The 24,760-nt window shown below is 32.2% G+C and overlaps 1 protein-coding gene across 2 annotated transcripts in view; it reads left to right on the top strand.

The window, feature by feature from the left end:
* Oatp74D (Organic anion transporting polypeptide 74D) overlaps positions 1–14,659 on the top strand; it is a 96,885-nt gene extending 82,226 nt beyond the window's left edge. For both annotated transcript variants that reach the window (XM_029312107.2, XM_029312106.2), the window contains 7 exons: positions 495–617; positions 6,911–7,075; positions 8,765–8,960; positions 9,836–9,986; positions 10,617–10,857; positions 11,517–11,645; positions 12,121–14,659. In XM_029312107.2, coding sequence (XP_029167940.1) covers positions 495–617; positions 6,911–7,075; positions 8,765–8,960; positions 9,836–9,986; positions 10,617–10,857; positions 11,517–11,645; positions 12,121–12,290 — 1,175 coding nt within the window. In that variant the 3' untranslated portion in view covers positions 12,291–14,659. The remainder of the gene's footprint in view (positions 1–494; positions 618–6,910; positions 7,076–8,764; positions 8,961–9,835; positions 9,987–10,616; positions 10,858–11,516; positions 11,646–12,120) is intronic.
* The last annotated feature ends 10,101 nt before the right edge of the window (positions 14,660–24,760 follow it).

The raw sequence follows: 24,760 nt of genomic DNA, 5'->3' as shown, positions 1-24,760 counted from the left end.
GATTTCAAATAGATTATTATACGAATACTTATTTATCTCATTTTATGCATAAAAATCTGTAATATTTCCTTTCTTTTAATATTTCATATTAAATATTAAAATCTACAGAGAACGTATGCCAATTTCTTATCTAAGGACGTCTAAGAATATATATATATATATATATATATATATATATATTGCATATATGTATATTATTTAAATTATAATAAATTATGATTATTATGATAAGTAAGATTATATAGTATTTTTTTCAAATTGAGTCAGTCTAATCGTACGAATACTTTTATCTTGTTTTATCTCTTAAAGTTAATATTTGTTTCTCAAAAAATACTTTTTGCAAATAATTTTATAAGGGGGTGCATTACTGTCGTTTAATTTATCCGGATAATCGGTGTTTCGCTATAATCCGCAATTACATCGTGAGACGATGTTATTTTACTTTTTGAAAGAATGATTGAGAACACTGTTTTTTTTAAACTTACGTGTTTCAGGTTTGGTCATAATTTCCGCGATGTTGGCGGTAGTAAGCATCGCAATGTTCGCGTTCCCGACACGTTTGCCAAAGAGCAGGACTCCGTCTCGACGAGCGGATTCTAAAAAGCCAAGTCTCCGAGGTAAGTCCTGATATATCTTTCTTAAAGGGTTCGCGATCGCTCTCTCGTCCGACTAGTCGTTTCGACCGTGTGGCATTAGCTTAATCTGTTTTTATGACTCGCCGTAAGCTGTTTTGTGACAAGTTTCGTCTCTCTTTCTCCATTTCTCTCTATCGTTCGCGCGATTTCCTGCGCGAAAAACGTCTAAAAGTCCTCGAGAAAATGGATAACGGGTCGCAGTTCGGCTACGATATCGGATTTATTCTCGTTGCTCCAGTAAATATATGGCCCATATACGTCATTGCTTTTTTGATCTTTTTGCGATTGCAACTCGTGATTCACGATTCGATTGCGATATCTTGATATTTGATGGTAATTTATACTCGCGCCAATATTTATGATGTATCACTCGCGATAATATTGCATCATCGCGAAAAATCGCATAAATTGTATGGAATTAGAAGATTTCTGAATAAGAAGAATATTAACAAATTAGAGAATTTTATGAATGAAGCTTGAAAAAATACGCAAGTACTTAGAGAACGAAAAATTGTATTCTTTTTCTAATTATTGTATTTATAATAATCTTTAATGTTTAATTATTAAGACATATAATTACGTTGTCGAAGAAGCTCAAAATTTTTTAAATAATGGCTTGATCCAAGACACTTATATATAAAAGATATTGAAATAATTACTTTAAAAGTGCATAAGTACTTTGAGAACGAAAAATTCAATTTTTTTCTAATTTTATATAAATATAATTTTTTAAACGCTTAATTATTAAGACATATAATTATGGTGTCAAGTAAGTCCAAAATCTTTTTGACGCGTTGATAGAAATCCGAGACACTCTGTATATTTTTATAGAGGGAAATGATTATGCGTTTTAAATTATATATAAGGATATTGAGAAATAATTACGTTGGAGAAAACAGGCGCGGAGCACATTATTGCCGTTAACAGCAAGTATTTTTGCTGAAAGGTTTGCATGGAAAGGTGAAATTTTGCACACTTGCTACTTGCCATAGTGTTGCAGATCGAAGGTTAACGAGAATGCAAATAAAAGCCGGAGACAATGTGCTCTTCGTAAGTTAATCGGGAATTCACGACGAGCGATTTTGCTTGCACATTTTTCTATTGTGCACTAAAACAATGATATATATATATAACGTTCTTTTTTATACGTCCGTTGACTCATTAAATTCATTAGTGCTTAATTACGTCAATTTAATAATTTTTTAATTTGATTTAATTTTATTCAATTCAATTTTATTTAATTAAATTTTATTTGTCAATTTTATTTGAAACTAAATTTCTTCAATAAGCAAACATCCTTCATTTTTATCATTATAAGTTTATTTATAATATCACTTTTTTAATTTTAATCATGTGAAATATCTCTATAGCGCACTGTTTGCGGACAGAAAATTGTACCCATAAAATCATCGCGAGAAATCTTCGTTATTAGAGAATTAGAACACACATATGTTCGATCTGCGATAACAAATCGCTTTGTTTGTTAATTCGCGCAACAAGATGAATCATTATGCCACATTTGCAGCTGCAGCGATATCTCTGTCACATAATGCGATTCGGTCGGCTTTATCGCATACGTGCGCATAAAAGGAGGAATAAACCCGAACGGAGATGATCTCTCAAGCGTGAGTCCCCGACTCGGTCCAAGGTTAATAGCGAATTTAGGTGCGAGCGGAGGATGCCTCGATGTCGCTCCTTTGCCTATCCATATAATATAATACTCGCCATTCACAACCGGGAAAATACAGCCGAGCGATTTACAGCTTTCGGCACACCTGTAAAAAGGAAAAAAAGTTAGACACGCGCGATTAGCCTCTCTACGGATGGAGAATCGTCTCCACCTCGAGCAAATCTCTTGCAGAATTCGGCGACCGTGAATAATCGACCTCGTCCCCGATTAGATTTTTACGCGTGCTTGACGTTTTTCTTTTTTTTTTTTTTTTTTTATTTCGCTGCGCAGTTTTCAGCGCTGCTAAATTTCCGCGGTCAGAAATGGCTTTTTGAAGACGGTTCTTCATGCCTCGTTTGTGATCCAATCACCTTGACCTGTTTACCCTCTGATTTCTCCTAAACTGCTCAAGGTGAGTTAACGGGAGTCAAAAAACGCGCGTTTATATTAAAGTGCTGTATTGATTTAGAAATATTACCAATTAATCCTGAAACACTATATCCTGAAAGGAAAAACATATATGATTTTTTTATTAATGTGTCGACTTAATTTTTTTATTCCTTGAAAGGTAATTTAAAGCTATTTATCTTGAACGTAATTCAAATTTAATATATATAATTTAAAGAATATAATATTCAAAGACTGAATAAAATCTCTCAAAGGTATTTTTTAAAGACACTTTTTGTGATAATGTTACTTTGATATTAAAATACAAAATTTTTCGCGAATAAAAATATACATACACGTGTACGCACAGCCGCAGTAATTTTCCTAACTCTATATTTACACATTTTTTACAAAATTGATCAAATATTTTAAAATTCCATACGATATTTTATAATAAAAGGCAGAGAGAAAAAAAAATAGAAGCGCAGGCATATATGACAATTTTGACTACTTTATTATTAATAAAGAAACAAAAGGGTGATTTATATTTTTCTATATAAAAATAACTCTCTCCTCTTTCGCGAAATTTGTGAAATTCCTCATCAGTCGCAGAAATCAGCGTGCAACTCGCAACAACTTGCCGGCTCGTTCCGAAAGCCTCTGAAATCATCGGATGTTCCTTTAAACGGACCCTCTGCGCACAGAAGAATTTGTTTACATATTTTTTATCTGTACAAAATTGATCAAAAATATTTCAAAATTCCATACGATATTTTAATATAAAAGGCAGAGAGAGAAAAAAAAGATAGAAGCGCAGGCATATATGACAATTTTGACTACTTTATTATTAATAAAGAAACAAAAGGATGATTTATATTTTTCTATATAAAAATAACTCTCTTCTCTTTCGCGAAATTTGTGAAATTCCTCATCAGTCGCAGAAATCAGCGTGCAACTCGCAACAACTTGCCGGCTCGTTCCGAAAGCCTCTGAAATCATCGGATGCTCCTTTAAACGGACCCTTCGCTCACGGGAGGGATGGCGCGTTCACCCGTGTGCGTTGCACGCGCGTGTGCATCGCGTGCGTGTGTACGCGCGTGAGCGCGCACGCCGCCGCTCTCTCGCGTGTGTGCGTTAATAATAATGACTGACCGACTCGTGCACCAAGGTGGGGCAAGTTCACGGTCACGCGTCGTGCATAGAGGCGGTGGTGGACACGCACGCGCGTAAGTTTTGCGCGTGTACACGGACTAACGTGCGTGTCTCTCATTCTGCTCCTTTTTTTCAGTTTTTTCAGTTCCGTCGACCCCTTCTCTCTTTTCTTTCTCTATTTATTTCCTTTCTCTCTTTTTGTCTCTATGTATCTTATATACATATATATATGCGTTTGCTACGAGCCGTATTATTTACATACTGTCGCGCTTAATTTGGCGAATCGCCTACGCAAAAGCCTTTTTTAACCCGCATCTAGTCCCTCTTTTATTTATTATCGGACATATTATTATATCTTGTTTCAAGCGAGGTTTTTCATTTGCATATTTATGACGAATATTTGAATGTCGCGTTTTAAAAGGACAGCGGCGTATTTTCGCGAATCCGAATATTTCGCACATAGGCATAGTTTTCAAATAAATCACACAGTGCTAAATTATAATTATCGCGTTCATCCCTATAATATAGAAATTTATCGCTAGTAACGCCAATTTATCACTTATTTCGAGTACTTAAATTGTGTATCAGTATATTAAGTACTCGAAATAAGTGATTAATTGGTTTCTAGGGATGTCTGATAAACAAAAAAAAATATATCTCGAATTTATACAACGGCCAAAGTTTAAAAGATATCATCTTGTACATTTTAATACATGATATATAACACATAATATAAATATAAATATTAAACATAACATGTAATATTATTGTAATATATAATACGTATGTATATATAATAATATATTTACTGATTGAGTCTATATGATCGTAGACAGATTTAATGCTGCGCGACAGTATTATACAATTATGAAATTTGATGAACGCAATTAATAATATGTGTGTACAACGTGTATGTACATTCCAATACGTAAACATACATGTACTTGCATATTGAGTGTGCCAATTTATGCATATATATCTTTCATATTAATTAATTATGAAGTTTGCGAGACAAATTGCAAAATCGATAGGCCGAAACACATCTGTCTGAAATAAACGATGTATGCCACATGTGATCGGCACAACATACGCGTTCGGACCTTTAAAGGGCATTCTATACGATAATACTCGAAGCGCAATGTTAGTCACGTTTGTCTACTCATGGTCTGTGGGACGTCCCTATATGCGGGGTTGCCACAGCTTCTAGCTGGGCTTGAATGCCTAGAAGAAGACTTCTAGGCAGTCCTAGGCATGTAGCTTCGTTTGCACGCACAAGGTTACGCATATACTGTACACTCGCTATAGTATCATGCGAAAAAGGTGCTCGACTGGTCCGCGAGTAGATAAATTAACATAGCGTTCAACAGAAAGAGAAATCGAAAATTCATTTATTTAGCTCCTTTTTGGCCGAATCAATTATTAAGTATATTTATTTTTTTATTTGAACTTGTTTTTCTTTCAATTTTATTTCGAAGCGCAATACATTTTTCAAGATTTTAGATTAATTATTAAAAAGACGATCGAATCACCTGAACGGTTAACTGATAGATTAAAATAATCTTCAACAAAGGAATGGTGAGAATATTGCTTCAGCTTTTCTTTTAAATGAGTAAATTGTAAAAATGAATAAATGAATTTGGAGTAGATAAACTTTCTTCAATTACATCAATAAATCCGATTCGGCGGAATAAAAATGCATGATATATGAAAATTTTAATAATCTGAATTTTTTATTCGAAGTCTTTTTCAAATTAGAATTAAATCAATCTGGAGTTAATTTCAAAGCGCTATTTCTATCAATACATTTGCATTCTATCAGATATTTAAATGGACCCGAGTTTCTTATCTGAATAACCTTTACTATTTATCCAGCTCATCGAAAGTGAATGAAAGAAAGAGAGACAGTCGTGAATGCTCTCTCGTTTAGTTGGACCGTAAATTGCTATAAGATGGCAAATGTTTAGCGCGAGTCTCTTGATAATAATTTCGAATGTTTCTTTAATCGTCGAACCTGGACTGTTGGCGGACTATAAACAGACGGGGGTCTCTCGATGCCAGGTCTACATATAGTTTCAATGGGTCAATACTACGGTCAGCTTTCCAGAGGTATACCTTCGTCTGGCAGGGGCTCCTATAAAAGTCTATGCGAATCGATTTCCAGCGATACGTCAGGCAAAACTGCCTGTAAATGTCCTGTACCGTCATTGCAATCGTTTAGAAAATCGTTCGTGTCAACCGAATGATTTGAGCAAAAGGCACTCTAGAACAGAATTGCACACGAGTTTTTTTCTTTTTTTCCTTTTGCGACTCTTTTCTCCTCTTCAGCCTCGCTGTTGAAGGATCCTCTCGCATGTTTGAAGAAGGATAATGCGAGAAGAGAGAGAAAAGATTGCCGAAGCTAATTAGCTCGTTCCTCGTAATCGAGCTCGTAAATATATAGAGAATTGCGGTAGACTCCGTCAGAGATTCGTAGGGAATAAGTATATGCAAGGCTCGAGTAGAGACAGAGAGATCAGGCAAGACCGAGACTAATAAGAGATAACCGTGATGCTGAGTCTGGATTAGAGTATCGCTAAGTAATCTTTGCCTATGAAACATGTAATATCTTGAGTCGATGACTCGTATATTTGTTGCACATATAATACGAGACTCATTTATTTAAATAAGATGATTACAATTAAAGAGGCATATATGGTTACATCAAGATACTTGACGTCAAAATTTCAAAGGAAGGATGTGGCGAAAATTACAGGGTGGAAGAAACATATTCACCAAACGCATCTATTATCGATCATTCTATATAACAATATCGAATAATTTATATATAAAGTATAATAGTACATAATAATTTATATAATGATCAAATTTTTTTGTTTATTCATTTTTTTGTTTAATGATAATTGTCACTTGACATTTCTCGCTATTTTTTTTATTCTTTATCTATATAAAATTAATAATGGCAAATGTATTGAATACACGAGAAATTATATGGATTGACGTGATAATTATATTAATGTGCACGTTTACACGCGTGTTTGATGCTGTAACACTTCGGTCGTTGTTACAGATTTTCCGGCTGCAGTGAAACGCCTTCTGAAGAATGACATCCTGATGTTCAGGACAGCAAGTAGCGTGCTGCACATCTTGCCGATCGCCGGTCTTTACACCTTTTTGCCGAAGTACCTCGAGAGCCAATTTCGTCTGCCGGCTCATGATGCAAACTTGATCTCAGGTAATTATCGCGAATGAACATGCAAGCGGGGGCCCGCTTGGATCTCGAACGTATACTCTATTACACAGTTTCAGCAAGGAATTCAAGAAAAAAAGAATTATTCCTTTACAGTTTTTCTATACGATTTTCGTCTTAGAAATGCTTTATTTGAAAAATAAATTAAATTTATTGATAAATTAAATTTTCAAATTTGAATAGTGTGTCGAAAAATATTCATGTGATTTCCAATAACTTGATTTAAAAATTTGCAATATTTATTAATTGTAATATTTGTAACATATTTCATTTGAGAATTGAAAATTTTAACAATGCACTTGATTTTGAATGAATAAAGTTTTATCAATATGCCACATACCATAGCTGTAGTATAATAAAAAAGTAACGTTAAAATAATCTCTCTTTCAAATCATCTCTCTTTTGTCACAATTTTAAAATCAAATTTCTCAAAAATATGAACATTTTAAAAGTTAAAATTGTATTTGGTATTAAATAATTTTTGTTTGAGTTTAGGAAAAGTTCTTTTTTTATTAAATTGTGTTGTTACTAATGATATATATGTACCGGGCAACGTCGCAAGATTTTGCCGCCGGATTTCCGTCGCGATTACGATGTAAAGTGGATAATTTGACGTAAATGACAGAATGGGTGTGTTATTCCATTCTCCGAAAAGAATTGTTCTCTCACTTTGTTTTTTGTATGCAGAAAATTGCGACGCTAAATTTACTGAATTGCCTCTACCTTACTTTTACTAACTTAATTACTATTAACATTTCGTTTCAACAACCCGAGATTATTTTATATATTATAATAATTTCCGTAAACATTTCACACATATATATTCCTAGTTTTCTTTTTTCTTTCATATATTTAACAACGTCACTTATTTATAATTAATAAGTAATTTAAAACGCATGCAAGTTAATGTATTTAATTCGATATAATCCGATAGAAGGAATTCGCGTGTGTAGCTCGGTATTAATTGTGCCTTATTCCACGTGCGTGTGTACGCGCGCACGCGCTAATTTATAATGATTGTTCGTCGAGAATTGGCGCCGGTCGTAGAACAAGGCTGCGCCTTGCTTCTCTATTCTATACTCCTCGTCATTCTGCACCCGAATATTAATCTATAGCCGTATTATTCAACGAATAATTTGGTGGAAGTACGCAGCTGTACGCCGTATTGTTATGCAATGTCGTATTGATTTTGAATTATTTCATAGTTGATCGAGTTACGCAAAGCTATAATGAAAGTATAAGCAAAATCAATGATCGCTCGAAACCATTTTACGTGATGAGCTTATAGTATATATATATATATATATATATATTACATCCAATTTGATGTTTGTGTACTTCATAATTTATATTAAATATTAAAGATAAATATTTTGTTATTGTGCGTTTAAGATAGAACGAACAAAATTAAATAAAATGGAATTATTATTACGTAAAATATCTTCCTTTATTTTTATATAAATATCTGTACGTAAAAGCATATTTCTTGAATTATACCTAATTAGAGAACAATATTTTTATCTAACAAGTATTTTTAATTAATGAAATCTGCTCGAATAAAGTGATAGTGATCTCATCCTTGGATTCTCACGGCTAGATTATGACGCATATCATGAATTACCAGGTGAATGGCTTTGAACGATCGTATAATGAGCGTGACTTTTTTTTGCGCAGGTGTTGGCGGCATCCTAGTTATGGGATTGGGTATAATAATTAGTGGAGTATTTATCTTGAGAGCGAAGCCTAACGCGAGGTTCGTCGCGGCTTGGATCGCCTTCACCGCGATCGTTTACGCGATCGGCATGGGTGTATTGATGTTTATTGGTTGTCCGATGGATGATTTCGCAGGACTCGTGTCACATCCGGACGGGTAAGCAAAATTTTATCATATCTAATAAAACTTTTAAAATGTCGATAAATATTAAACTTGATGTGAAATCTCTTAAAGAAGAAAATATTCAAGCGCTTTAAATTATAAATTAGTTGAAAGAAGTGTCATCAGTCACAAATAGCAAATATTAAAGCAATTATAAATATTATAATGTAAAAGTAAAGAATATATATATATATATATATATATATATATATCACATTAATTATAAAATTTGTAATAGCAAAAATTAAAGCAATCATTAAATATTATAGCAAATATTAATAAAGCGAAAACTATTCGAGTATATCGCATAAATTATAAAAATTATAATCTAGTATTTTATTAAGATAATTAATTATCAATAAAACTCAACGGAAGACATTTTATTAATATTATATTAAGTTATCTTAATATAAATTGTAATGTTAATTCGTATTATTAGATGAAATAATATTAAAGTTCGCTAAGTCTTTCGCGTTAAATGACACAAATCTATATTGCATTTTCATGCAGTATCGTTAACGATATTTTCGAAAACATTCGGCTCAGGTTGTTTGCAATATTGTTACAAAACTCTCGCTTCATGTATGTAAACGGCGAGACTGATGATTGGTGTTTAACATAAAATAATGTGTGCGAATGCGTGTTCCATTAAAATGCGCATCGTAAATATATGTATTGGAAACGCGTGGAAATTTTCTATTTTTCTCTCTCTTCGTTTCCTGTCTTATTTACAAGTCAACGATATCTTCTGGTTCCTCCAGATACATATATATTTTGTACTCTCCCGATTTGGCGCCTTATTTATTCGCTTTCTGAAGAAATTTTGCCTGTTGTATTCAATTTAAAAAGCGAAATCGACGTTTCCGCAGACTTTCCAGCTTCGAGCCGACCTGCGAGGTTGCCTGCGACTGCGACCGAAATAAATTCAGTCCAATCTGCGGTGTGGACGGTAGAACCTATTTCTCCGCGTGTCATGCAGGCTGCCCGAATTATACGGTTGTCGACGGGAAAGTGGCATCGGTAAGTGTTAAGCTCGTGTAAAACCAACACTCGACAGGACATGCTCTGCGATGACACGTCCATTCGAGCGGAAATTATGCGGGCTACGCGAATATGGGTAATTGAAACGGTCATCAGCTGTTGCCGAGTCATTTCGGAGAACAATACAGAATTTAGTCTCTTGCTCTCGAATAAAATAAAATATTTTTGTCATTCATATTTATATTAGATATTATTATCAAGATTAATTTTTTTCATTTTTAATTAAGTAGTAATTTTGAAACGCTCAGCTGTTACCGAATTATTTCGGAAAATAATGCAAAATGTAGGAGTTCTTTTTGCTCTCGAATAAAATAAAATAAAATGTAGCAACATATTGTACTTTTGTTTATTATCTATTTATATTATTATCAGGTATTATTGTTGAGATTAATTTTTTCAATATCGAATGAATTTCTGAATATTGAATATTCTGAGTATCGTATATTAATTTTTCTAAAACGTCACTACGGGCAATTTTTATTCGAGGCAGAACAATATTTAGCAATTATGTTTTTGATGCGAATAATTGCAAAATTATTTATATTATATATAAAATACATATATATTTTTCTTTCCTCCTCTGATGATATTGCATTTGGTCTTTCGCAGTACCATAACTGTCAATGCGTCGAACAAAACGTCACGATACCGGAAGCAATGAGCACGGCGACGATCGGTTACTGCAAGTTGGAGTGCAGCAACTTTTGGGTTTATATGATCCTGTTCTCGGTCTTCGTTTTTATTCACTCGACTAGCGAGGTAGGGTCCATGTTGCTCATTCTGCGATGCGTGGATCCCAGGGACAAGGCCATGGCGCTCGGCCTGATACAGTTCGCCATCGGTTTGTTCGGTAATTACTTGAGACATATCTTTTCAACGAGGTAGACATCGCGGCGTGTCTTTACACAAGAACTTTTTCGGTCCGAATAAAACGAGAAAGTGAACGGGCAAAGCCCGGTTGATGAAATCTCATTTTCAAAGAGAGTTTCACAAGTTTGTAATAATGTTTCTATAGATGTATCCTTTTTGATATAAAATACAGTGAATCACAAATTGATTTTTAGGTCAGTGAAATGATGAAATCTCGTTTTCCAAGAGAGTTTCAAAAGTTTATAATGTTTGTAACAGATGGATCTATTTTGACGTAAAATGTAGTGAATCACAAATTGATTTTGGGTCAGTGAAATGATAAAATCTAGTTTTTGAAGAGAGTTTCAGAAGTTTATAATATTGTTTGTATAGATGGATTTTTTTTGACGTAAACTACAATGAATTGATTTTGGATCAGTGATCTAATTTCTGAAGAGAGTTTCAGAAGTTTATTATGTTTATATCGATAGATCTTTTTTGAGGTAGAATAAAATAAATCATAAATTGATTCTGGATATCAGTAAAATTAAAAAATAATAAATTTGAAAAATCTAGAGTTTTCAAATGTTAAAAAAATATTCTAAAATTGTCTTTTTAACACAATATGGTAAGCTTAATATATTCATTTCTTATCTTCAGGTAATGTCCCGTGTCCTATCGTTTATGGTGCTGTGGTGGATTCCGCTTGTCTTGTATGGGAATACTCTTGCGGTGAGCGAGGCGCCTGCTGGCTTTACGATTCGAATGTATTTAGAATGTTCTATCATGGTAAGTGCATGTATAAAAGAATTCTCTATTTACTGAAAAAAATATAGACCAAAAAAGAAATTCCAATAGTTGCATTAGTTCATTGAAACGCAATTCTTGAGTCAAACTTTAATTAATACACGCAATGATACATTTTCGATCTATTTTATTTATGACCTGAAAAATTAATAAGAAATAAATTCAATAGAGATTAGGGAACGAAGAGTGTATACTTGTAATACCCCAGGTAGCAAGCCGACGTCATTAAACGTCAAAATGACGTCATTCGACGTCAAAGTGGCACTTTGACGTTTAATGACGTTTAATAAAAGTGGCATTATTTTGATGTCGAATGACGTCATTTTGACGTTTAATGACGTCAGCTTGCTACCTGGGACGTGAAGCACTCAAAACGCAAAAAATAGTGTCACACATATCAGATTGCGTACGAAAGCACAAAGTTTCGCATGATAATGACTCCACGAAATATTCTCAGGTACAACTGGCGGTATCCTCGTGTTGGCCTTCATGATGGATATAGTCGTCTGGTACAAGGCCGGGAGCATAAGCTTCGTGGAGGAGCAAGAGGGCGAGGAAGGTACCGCAGAGGAAATGGCGACGTTACAGTCGCAGGACGCTCAGACAGTTGAGAATGACTATTTGTGAAGGTTTCGTATTACTCTTTGCGGTGAACGGGTCGCGGCCGATGTGTCGTCGTCATCATCGTCTAAGGACGCAAGTGCAGTGTCGTAGGATACTCGGGAACGGTGTCGTTCTTCTTCGCGAAAGGTACATCGGCATAGACCGCTCTGTCTTCCCGAAAACGACCTGACGGTCGCGAGAGGGATCCTCTCTCGAATGAGCTCGTGTCGACTCGGAAAGTCTAGTCTCTTTCTCTTTTCTCTCCTCCGGTAGGAGACGCCTCTCAGAACAATCAACGTTGGTCGTGTGATGCGAATTATCTTCAATGTTTCGCGCGCGGACGCGAAGATCATAAGAAGACTGGCTGAAGATCATAAGAAGACTGGCTCTCTTTCTCGAGTTACGAGAGAATCGCGATCGTTGAACAAGGAAGAAGCAGATACGATTGTTAAGTCAGAAGAGTTAGGCTCTCGGAAGATCATTACGACTCAATTACGACGTGCAGGAAGAAGGATGACTTTCGCGGAGCGAGCGCATTACATGAAGACGATGAGATGCTGACTATTGCGTCGCGAGGATATTCTTATTAAGAACGCAGGAGAACCGTACGGAGAAGAGAGGAATCTCTCTCTGTCTATGATAAGTCTCTCCCGAGAGCACCTCGGAGAAAAAGAAGTTATAGTAAGGTTTCTCTCTCAGGGAGGCTGTTAGTAAGTACACGCAATATAAAAAAAAGTAATACTTCCGTGCCTACGAAATGAAACGGTGCTTGCGGCGAGTACGTGGGGAATCCGCTTCGACGGAATCCAGAGAATCGAATCGAATCAAACCACACGGGCGGCCTCGCGGACGAACACGATTCGCGACAGTGAGGGATTGCATCGTGAGTTTGCGCACCGGTGTTGATTAGTTGATTATATATACGACGGCGTTCTCGTCGCTTCTCACGTTATCTAACGGTAACGTTTACTATGAAAGGAAACGCGAAAGGAAACGCGGGACACTTGCCTTAATACAGGACTGATTCTGACAAACGGGATAGTGTTGGGTTTTGTAAATGAAGATAAAAAAAATTGTGAAATATTTTTTGCATGAATTTTTTTTTATTATTCTGCGGATAAAGGTATTAAGTAAAGTCAATTTTTTTTTTCCGAGATATTCGACATTTTATTTCAGCATTTCTCAATATTTGTTTTAATGTTATTCTTACATCATGTTCTAATGTTTTACCATTACACTTTATACATTTTCATTTTTCATAATATTTTGAAGCTGATTGCAATTTATTTTTGAACGATGCATATGGATTCGCTCTTTCGAATCATTCAAACTCTTTCAAGTAATTACGAAAAGACGTCGAATATCTTGAAAAAAATTGACCTTTCGAATACTTTTATATTTACAAAATAATGAAAAAAAATTAATTTAAGCAACAAAGTATATTGCTGCATTAAATAAGTGCAGGGGCATTAGTGCATCTGCAGCAAAAGTGATGTTATAGGAAGTTAGTAATGCAATATCGTTTTTACCATTTTTTTTTAGTTTTATTTACAAAATAACAGTTTCTCGTCCCAGTTGTTAAAATCTGACAGTTCTGTATAAATGCAAGATTTTTTAATTTCATATAGATGTTGTTACAAAGGAATCGAATGAAACGACAGCTCAAAATTTTTTAATATTTCGAAACTGCAACGGCAATAATAAAACATTTATTGATTGTGCAAAGCAACTATACAATTTTTCAATAAATTTTGATTATTATAAAATTTCAATTAAAAATTTTTGATAATAAAATATAAAATTTTGAATATATTGGGATATATTCAAATTCTTAAATATTAACGTATAATGTGTATGTATATATGTCGTAGGCAAATGGTTACTTGTGTGCCCTTTCGTAGTCACCCTTGATAGACGGGATGGTTGCGGCAAGTCAGACGGCATTTGACTAGTCAAAAGCTATTTGCTTAAAGTGATCATTTGCCTGCGACACACACATATATATATATATATATATATAAATTATAAATATAAAAAAAATTGCTAGTGAGAATCCAATTGTTGGATTTCACTACTCTGAAATTCAATAGATATAGTGTTAATTAAGACTCCTAATCACTTGTTGCAGCTATATTTAATTATGATGTCTGTAGCAACACTTTTTGGTTTATATATTAATCTCGATTAACTATATTTATTACATAGAATATTGATATATAAAATATGAAATATAGAGTTTAATTATTATTAAATATATACAGATTAAGTTAATGCAGGATAATAGGAGAAAAATTTGTTATGTGTTTTATTAATCTCTATTATCGAATACGAATAATATAAGAAAAATTTAATTTATTTTGACATATAGTATGAGAAAACAAACTTATATAATTTTTTAATTCTGACATCATAATTCAATGTTGCAATAAAGAGTTAGAAGGTTTAATAATTCATTTTTTAAAAATAGAATTGGCATTGAACAATGGACGTGAAAAAAATAGTTTTTGTTGATACAGTATAACGTAGATTATTTTATTAATTATTTTATAAACAAATTTGAGGACGCACTTTTATTTATTGAATATAATTTTTGTACAAATGATTTTACTGTAAAATAACATATTGATTCATACTTTGATATCAAATATATTTTTATCTAAAAATACATTTTAACTATAGACACATAATGATTTAAATTTGATGTATATTGAGAATCTTAGGATTAATTTATTATTTTTAAATAGATAAAAAACTTCCAAATAGATAATTTTTGTTTATTAAGAATGTATTAGATGTAATATGTAAAATATAGCTTTAAAAAATTTTTTCAAAATTATTTTCTAATAAGAACGCAAATATAAATTTTCGAAAAATTTATAACATCTATATAAAATTTAAATAGGTAAAATTTAAATAATAAATAATTAAAAAACTAAAGGACTATATGAGATGTATGGAAACGTGATCAAAATAAACAAAATTGCAAAGATCGGAGATTTGCAAAAATATATATCGACCGTGATGCGGTTATATATGAATAAAATTATAAAATATTTAGAGAGAAAGATAATAAATATCTTAAATATAAGAAAGATAATAAATATCTGAAATAATTTCTTAAATATAATAAATTGGGAGGACTCTCTCTTAAAATCTTTTTATATATAACTAAATGTAAAATATTAGGATTAATAAGAATCTATATGTGTGTGTAAGACGCAAGCTACAGAATGAGTATTAATTATTCATACAAAGCCATAGAAAAAGAAACAGATTGCACGTTTCTGCAATAAACATATTATTTTTTTTTTTTAACAAAGAATTGTTTAATTGTCAGAAAACTTGTCATTTCAAGTGAAACAGATAAGTACGCTGGTCTGTTTCGTGTTTCCTTTTCGGATGTAATATATTGCTCGATAATTTGTATTACATTGGTGCGCATTACATTAGTTGCGATCTCTATAAGAACGTATGAAAAGAAAGAAAAGACGAAGAGAAAATATTGATCATTCTACTTAATCAATCGATAGGGAATATACTTTGTTTCTCGCAACCAATGAAGCAGGCAAAGTATGTAAATTATATATATATATATATATATATATATATATATGTGTGTGTGAAAAAAAGGTGAAATGCACAGGTATAAAAAATCGTCGATTCTGATCAATCGGTCCTCGACCGTTCACGAACGAACATCTGCGCTTCGGCTGCATGCCCGTGTGCATTTCTGCATTTAATCCTTGCGTGTTTTTCCCTGTCGATGTTCGGGAAAGATTGAGAGATGAAAATTATTCGCCGGAAATTATAAGAGCATTACACAAACGAAGCGCCGCGAACGATATAGATCTAAACTGTAATGAGAGAAAATCCTAAAAGCAGAAGGAGAGAGAAAGAGTCTAAAGTATAGAAAATTTGTATAATTGTACATTATAAATTTGTTCTTAATTCGAAAAAACCAGAGCCGAAGAAAATATAGTTTATATCATCACTTTACTCTGCGATACTACAATCGTGATAGTAATTGATAACTATTGGATAAATGTATCGTTGTATTTATAAATTTGCCTCTTTTATGTGAGGGCAAAATATGTCTTACTTAGATCTATATTACTAGCTGCGCTTTGAATACAAACGTTGTGCTTACCTAAGAAATGATGATCAATGGATGAGTAACAGCTAAATAAATGAAAGAGCGTGTTGCATAAGTGTATGCATCATTATTATTGAAAAATCAGAAATGTAAAAATAGTAAAGTAATATGCGTTAATATGTCAAGGATTAATGCAGCAGCGACTACCTCCCGACATACATCTCGTTATTGTTAAAACAAGTTCATTATCGATATATTTTGATTTGACATTTTTGCAAGATAATGAAAGAGTTGATTGTTAAATTGGATGCCGACGATTGTTTTAACAATGATGACGCGACGTACGAACGAGATTATATCCTCTATATGAAAAAATTAGCGATGTATTTTTATGTACGAAACTTACTCGTATACTTAACACGAGATTTACGCGTAGACGTTCGTGTTGAGCGGCTCGAGATATTTTCTTGTATATGGTTGGTTCTCGATTTATATCATAAGCGTGTTTATATCAATGACATTTTATGATTTACATCAATGACAGTTTTATGAATTAAAAACAATTTTATATTTTTCCAAATTTTGTACAGGATTTATACAGGATTAAACTTACTTTATGTTTATCTTTATACATTATTAATTAAGATAGATATAAAAATATATAAAAATTATGATTTAAATCTCAATAAATTCTATTAATTCTCAATTTTTTTATATATTTTATAAATTGTCATATTACGTAAAAATATATAAATTTAATTAGAATATAATCACAAAAATTTTATAGACTTTAATTATATATCTAATGAATTATACTTTTAATTATGCTATTAATTAGGAATTTGAATTATGCGATTTGAAATTCGTCGAATTATTCTTAAAAATGGATTTAATAACGCAAATCGAGATGTATACATATGTATAAAAATAATGTTTATTTCGCTCTGCTTCTAAGTGTCCGATACTCAAATACACACACACACACACACACACATTGTTGTCATTCGGAACTCTTCTCGGATCTCGAGTGACCTCTTACATAGGTCACTACCCCGTCCGTGTGTTTTACTCTTACATAGAGTATACTACAATCGTAAACAATACATAAATATCTATAATAATTATTTGTAATCTGGAAAATGATGACTATGGCGAAAGTGACGTGGAACGAAAGAAAACAAGAAAAAAAGGAGAATAAAAAGAGATTGAGGGAAACGAAAGCGATTATACAATATTTGTTGTATGCATTTATCCGCTTTCGATCTCATCTAAATCATTGAAATCAACTAAATGATTTGAAAAGAGTAAACAGAAAAGAAAGATAAAACAAAAAGTAATACTAATTATTATTACTTTCATTATTGCGCTGATAGTTGAAACAGCTGGAGGATGCGATTACATACATACACATTGCACACATACAAAGAAGCGAATGAAGAGTTATTAAACAAAAAAAAAAACTGTATTTTAATATGATACACTTTACACATCGTTATGGAACACGCTCGTAGATGTCTGATCGTTTGTCCGAGTGTTATTTTAGTGTTTGGCGCGTTTTCTGCAGCAAACGGAAGTGGACGTTTCATATTAATGTAATAAGATATGTACGTCCGTTTTCCGTGTCCATGTAGAGGATTGACTGTAGTCAGCGTATATAAAAAAGAGAGCGACAAAAGAAAACAGATATGAACGCGCATCAAGTGAGAAAAATATTTGTGTGCAATGACTTTTATTTATAATTCAGAAAATATTCTTTGCATGAAAAAGAGAGAACGTATTTGAACATATTGATAATCGAAACTAAATAATCGATAAAAATTGCTTGCACAATATCCAAAAATAAAGAGAATTATTTAAATGTTGGATTTCCTTTAAATTATCGAAAATTAAATAATTTTTTAATATCTGAGAGAAAAAATATATATAATTATAATTTGTTTTAATATAATTATATATATATATATATATATATATATATATACACGCATAATTTAAATTTTGAACGATTATTTATTTGCGCTATACAATTGTTAATTTAAATATATTCTCTCTTTTTTACATACGGTCGACTTTCCGGTTTGATCGATCTTGTCGATGGTTATTAACCCTTAAACACAGACGTGATTAAAAGTTGCACCATTGTTTATTTTACAGATTACTTGACTTTTGAAATTTATTACTCTTCCACATGTGTGTACGTGTATGTAAACTTTATATTAATATTATATACATATTATATATATTAATATTATATTAATATTATATTAATATTAATATTATATACATACATCTTTTATTACAATTTTTACTTTCTTTTTTTTTTTTAATACGACATATACAATATATTTTAATTGCATTTAAAACATTTTTTATTCGTAAGAGTTGTTTGTATCTAAGGGTTAACTCACTTGGACGGTTTAGCGTGATAAACGGGAAATATATTTTTGGAGAGTTTTATGTTTAGGCAGTTATGTGTGCATTTTTCCATTGATCCCGAGAACCGGAATGTCGTCATACGAGGCATGAAAATAGGCCTTGGATACACTATTTGACGTAAAAATAAAGATAGTCGAGAAAGCCAAGAATCAACATACATACATATACATACATATGTGTATATATATATATATATATATACATATATATATATATATATATATATACAATTATTATTATTATTATTATTATATAATATTATTTTACTACTTATATTAATCTCTATTTACTAATAATCTCGATTATAATGAAACGAAATTATAATTCTAATTATATTAGAAATTCGAATTATATAAGGTGAACGAATGTCTCTCTTCGCGCATTTATCGTGCAATCTCTTTTTAAAAGCGCGAAAAGAGACGTAATTTTATTAGCCGGTAAGCGAGCAGTGAGACTGCTTTTTTTATAATTATAGCAATGCATAACGAGCAATGCATGAATTAATTAAAATAATTGACTCGTGGAAATCAGAATAATTAATGTCGTTTTACGATTAAAAGAAACACGTCGCATGTATGTAAAATAATGCAAATTTTATCTTGAAAAGATTCAAAATGCATTCTTATAAACTTAAACGGATTTTGGAGTTTTTCAAATTGGACTTCTTATATAAAAATGATGGGAAACCAATCTTTTTAATTTCGCACCGTCGAATGACATTGATTATTCTCGATTTATATACCACAGATCGATGAAATCGATACTACTGCACTGAATAAATCATTTGTCAAGTGCGTGGTCGTATCTCGTACGACTTTTGTGCAATTGTCTGCTCTGATCGCAACCGAGAATCGTGTATTTTTGTATATCCGCGGAAAAAATCACATAATCTATATATTTTAAACGAAAAAAAAAAAAAACGCAGCACGATGTGTGCAATATAAGGGTTAAGGGAGGGACTATATCTGATTATATAATCAGGGATATATGTGTGCATGTGTAAATTTAAATTACACAAGGAGTGCTTATCAAACTAGTACTTTTGAATCGAGTATCTGTGAATTATAAGCGCTTTTTTAAAATAGCCCGTATTCGAAGCTTCTCGATGATCAAAATCAAGCTCTTGAGAGAGAAACGTCAAGAGATTACGCTAATTAATAACCCATATAGTTGATTATCGTTCTCTATATATACCTATATATATATATATATATATATATATATATATATATATATATATAATATATGTCGTGTAGACTACATATATATTGTAATTCGACGCCGTTCGATCGATCGGAAATATTTTTTAAATCACATCGATTGTAGAAGGTACAATCTTCGCCGCGATAGCGTGTACAAATATAATGTGAATGCAGTTTCCTTCCCTTCTTCTCCCTCTCTTTCCTCCGTCGATCGATTTCTTTCAATTACGATAACGAATTCCGTTTGCCGTTCGTCGATGACGGCCTCTGCTCACCTGTGACGATTTTTCTCGATTTAGTGGAAACGCAGAAAACCGAGATGCAAAGTAGTAAGTAGATATTTCTATCGATTTTATCGAGAATTTTATCTGGAATTTTTTATTTGAAATATTGAGGTGAAAGAAGCTCGATTATAGGGAAGAAATTAATTCATGAGTCTTAACTACAAAATTATTAATTATAAAAAATTGGTTACTTTTTCTTAAATACTCTGTGATCACTTTATTTTCTAGAAAAACAAATTTTTTCAGAAAAATTATGTCCATTTCAATATTTAACACCGTTTTCATCTTCACTTTTAGTTTCTTTTGCATTGCTTTTATATTTCATATTTTTTAATTTATACTATATTAATTTTTTATTTTTATTTTTACTTTTTACTGTTTTAATATTATTGAATAATTTATTAATAATTATTGACTATTAATTTTTAATAACACGCAAAAGACGTACACAATACGCAAGCAAACATATTCATGTGCTTTGCCTCTCGGTGTTTCGCGAGCGTATGTATGATATACTTGTAAATACAGACAAGTACAATAATTGCCAAAATAACTCGAATCTCGAGATCGAGTCTTTTTATCTTCATTTTTCTCGAGCGGCGCCGATGCCGATCCAATCGGCGGCAAATAATTCGCGACGATTTCTCATTCATCTTGATTTTCGTCTGCATACGAAAGCTCCTTTGTTGCAAACGAATTTTCATTATATTTAATTCAATGTGATAAAATTGATAGCTCTTATCGCGACTTATTTGTCGACCGCCAGCCCGTTAATTATGCGACGTAAAACCACGACGATATGCGAAAATCGAAAGACTGTCTCGAAAAACCAGAAATTGCCGACAGATTATCAGATGATAATCATTGTCGTTCTCGAAAATGTACTCTAACCGGAAATGCCTATACTTATACTGACACTGCCCGACGAAACTTGCTGTTCTTCACTGCCACGTGATGATTTTATATTCTTGTATTCTACTCCACATTTATAACCATTTTTTATCCGTCATTGAGGAGAGAGAAAAGTAACGATGATATAATTAGTTTTATTATTATAAAAAAATATATATGATATAATAGAGATTACTATTTTACAATCGATCTCTCAATATAATTATAATTAAGAAATTCTATCTTTATCGTGACATGATGTTCGACTTATTAATTATCATTGAAAAAAGAGATATAATTTTCTATTGTCGTTTCCTCTTTCCACAGATTGCATTTTTGCTGCATTTAAGAAACCTCCATACAAACACTATATATATCCGTACATAATATAATTAATATAAATAATTAATATAATTTCGCATTCGTCGTGGTTCTACGAGCTTACTTCGATAGTGATTTGTTTTTTTTTTTGTGTTGCCAGATGCTCTAATCTAAAAGGAAGAGATCATTGGCGAATATACACACGCGATACCATAATACTATATTTTAGTAAAAGAATTTATCGATATAATGTGTATATCTGTAGAGATGCGTAACCGCCGGCGACTCTATCGCGATTTTACCTAATTAACCGATGTAGAATTCTTTGTGAGAACTATAATTACTAGTCTTTAATTCTATGACGTGCGCGCATATATTATCGTCCTGCCGTCGACGCGAATGTATTCGCGCATATCAGGATAAGTACAGGAAGCGAGTTGACAGAGTTACTCGGAAAACGGAGTATTGTATACAATGAAGTAATGAGATATAAATTGCCATTTTTTATGTATACAAAACATTGTAATTACAATTACACTAATAATAGCTATTATTTTATTATTATTATTATTATTATTATTATTATTATTATTATTATTATGTTGATATCGTTATTGCTATTGTAAACTAATAATTATTAGATATTTTTGAAGTTATTATATATATAATAATAATGATTATTATTAATTTTATATTGCTAACTTTTATTATTATTACAAAATAGCAAATTTTTATTGTAATAATTGCGGCTTTGATTTTTATACATAATATTTTATACATACATGTATATTGTAAGAAAACAAGGAGGAAAAACGATCGACTACTCTTTAGACGTAAGTGTATTTTGATATAGAGCATATATATGATTATATATGCGAAATTATTCTTTATAAATTGGCACGGATAATTCTATTACATCCGGTATGCACGAGAAAACCGGAAAATCGCAAAAAAAAAAAAAAGAAATGAATTTTAATCTTTACGCAAACAGTCTCGTTGAGTCGTTTGTTTCTCCTCTCGCGTTTATTTTTCGGCTAACGAAACATTGTACAGGAACACGACTAGAACGAATTGTGTATTTTTTTATGGGAATTACTTTCGACAGAGCAAAAGTATTAATTGTATACTGAAGGAAATCGAAGAATTTTCGTGAAACCCGATCTGTATGGCTCTGCTCGAAAATAATTTACGAGATAATCTGTCACAAAATCTCAGCGAATTAACAACTTACTGCTCCCTCATAAGCTGATGAATATTTTCAACGGGCCAGTAACGAGAGCTTTCGTGTAATTGTAAATCGTACTCTCGTGGCAATTGTTTTTTTTTCTTTCGACGAAAAATTTTGCAATTAACCTGATGATGCTCGAACTGACATGCGACAATTAATAATTATTCCGAATATTCCATTTATGTATTTTTCGATGCACAACTCGATCCCTTTTTTTCGGGACGTTTCGTGTTACATCCACGATTAAGGCTGTAAATAGGAAGTAAATCGAGCTTTCGATAAGCCACGTTCTTAAGGTTCCCAGTAACTTCCGACATTTAAGTGCCTAAGGACTCAGAGACACATCTATTCTCTTCGTTGTCTAGTTTCTACGGTTGGATAAGGCATTGCTTGTTGAAGTGACAACGACAGAAACTAGCGCTTGTCCGCTGTGTTAAATAAATTTTTTCGTTTACGCGTATGATTTGCCGTTGCGATGCGACAGGACATTTCGCAAAAAGAAATAAAACAGATGAATTGATTGACATCTTTTGATTTTCCTAATAGAGTAGAATATATATGTATATATAAACGAGAATAATTGTCTATATTGCAGCCTCTTGCAATATCTACAACGTACCTGTGTGTATGAAAATATCGCAATAGTGTTAAAAAATTTTAAAAAGAAGACTGCACCACATTTTACCAGCTTTTTAAATATTTTTTTCTTACATTTGTTCTCTTCTTTTAATCGTGTAAATTATAAGTTGCTAAATGGAAATGTATACAGCACGTAGAACAATGTACAAACTATTAAGCCCTCTGATACTTTTTGATAGTCAAAATAATTAAACACGCGATGTAGATTATTCTCTTGTTAGTCTCATTTAAAGATATACATAAATATATAAGAGAAGTCGTTTTCTTCACTCTATATTTACTATATTGTCCGCCACAAATAATCAAAATCCCAATAATGAATTCAATGATTCATCAGAGGGTTGAATAAATAAACAATATGATGCGCCGAACGTTGCAAAAAAGAAAAGAATGCAATAAATAATGACGAGCAGAATAGAAAAGTCTACGCTATGTACGTTCTCTATATAAGTAAGTTTCTCTGTAGAGATGAAGCTTAGAAAAAGAATACACGCTAAGAGAATTATGGCAGCGCATTATTCTACACTTCACTAGTTTTATGTCGCAAAGAACGAAGAGATATTGTACGTGTACAACAACCTCAATAGATCTCAGCACTCCGATGAAACGAACGAAGGAACATTTATTTTTTAATTCAAACTCGCGGAAGGGCCAGCTCGTTTCCGTGGAGTGCGCCTAACACACAAATAAAGAAAGAACAGATAATTATTACATTATAAAATAAATGAATGAATATTAAAACGAAGAAGAATGGATAAATATATATAAAAATATATATATCTATATCTACAGATGCGTGCGTGTACATATACATATATACATATAAAATCTAAGTGTGCGGGAACCTTGAGACGCGCGTGGATCAACGAAAGTGAGAATAAATAATCCTCGAAAGTAGAAACGCTCGAACGTCATCAGTTGCGATACTTTTGTTTCTAAGGGGATGCAAGAGTGTCAATTTTTTCGATTACGCGAACGAAACCCCTGCATCACACTGTAACATACCTCCGTAGCACATCTCATAGTTTAATTAGCCCTCGGGTTATCGGTCGTTAAAATTTTCTCAGATACAAATAAAAGGAAAGAAACAAATCGTACCTTCGAATATATTTATTTTTCTGACTAGAAAATCGAGGGATCGAGAAAGAAATGAGAAAGAGAAGAAAAATGACGATGGAAAGCTGATGTACGAAACTTGGTAATCCGAGGGTTAAGACTGATTCTACAAACGCGTTATAAAAATACTAGACCGACCATATTTTATAATTATACTGTCATTATTATTGTTTGTAATTATACGATTACTATCGAATTTGTTTTTAATAAACGGCAGGTGCCATGATTACATATATTGGCTAAGAAGCACGATTAATATTATATACCACTGATCCCAAGACTCT

Source organism: Nylanderia fulva, unplaced genomic scaffold (genome assembly GCF_048542155.1).
Source record: "Nylanderia fulva isolate GAGA-0341 unplaced genomic scaffold, ASM4854215v1 Scaffold17, whole genome shotgun sequence".
Taxonomy (NCBI): Eukaryota; Metazoa; Arthropoda; class Insecta; order Hymenoptera; family Formicidae; genus Nylanderia; species Nylanderia fulva.
The sequence above is the reverse complement of the archived record's forward strand: the minus strand, read 5'-3'. Positions and strand labels throughout refer to the sequence as shown.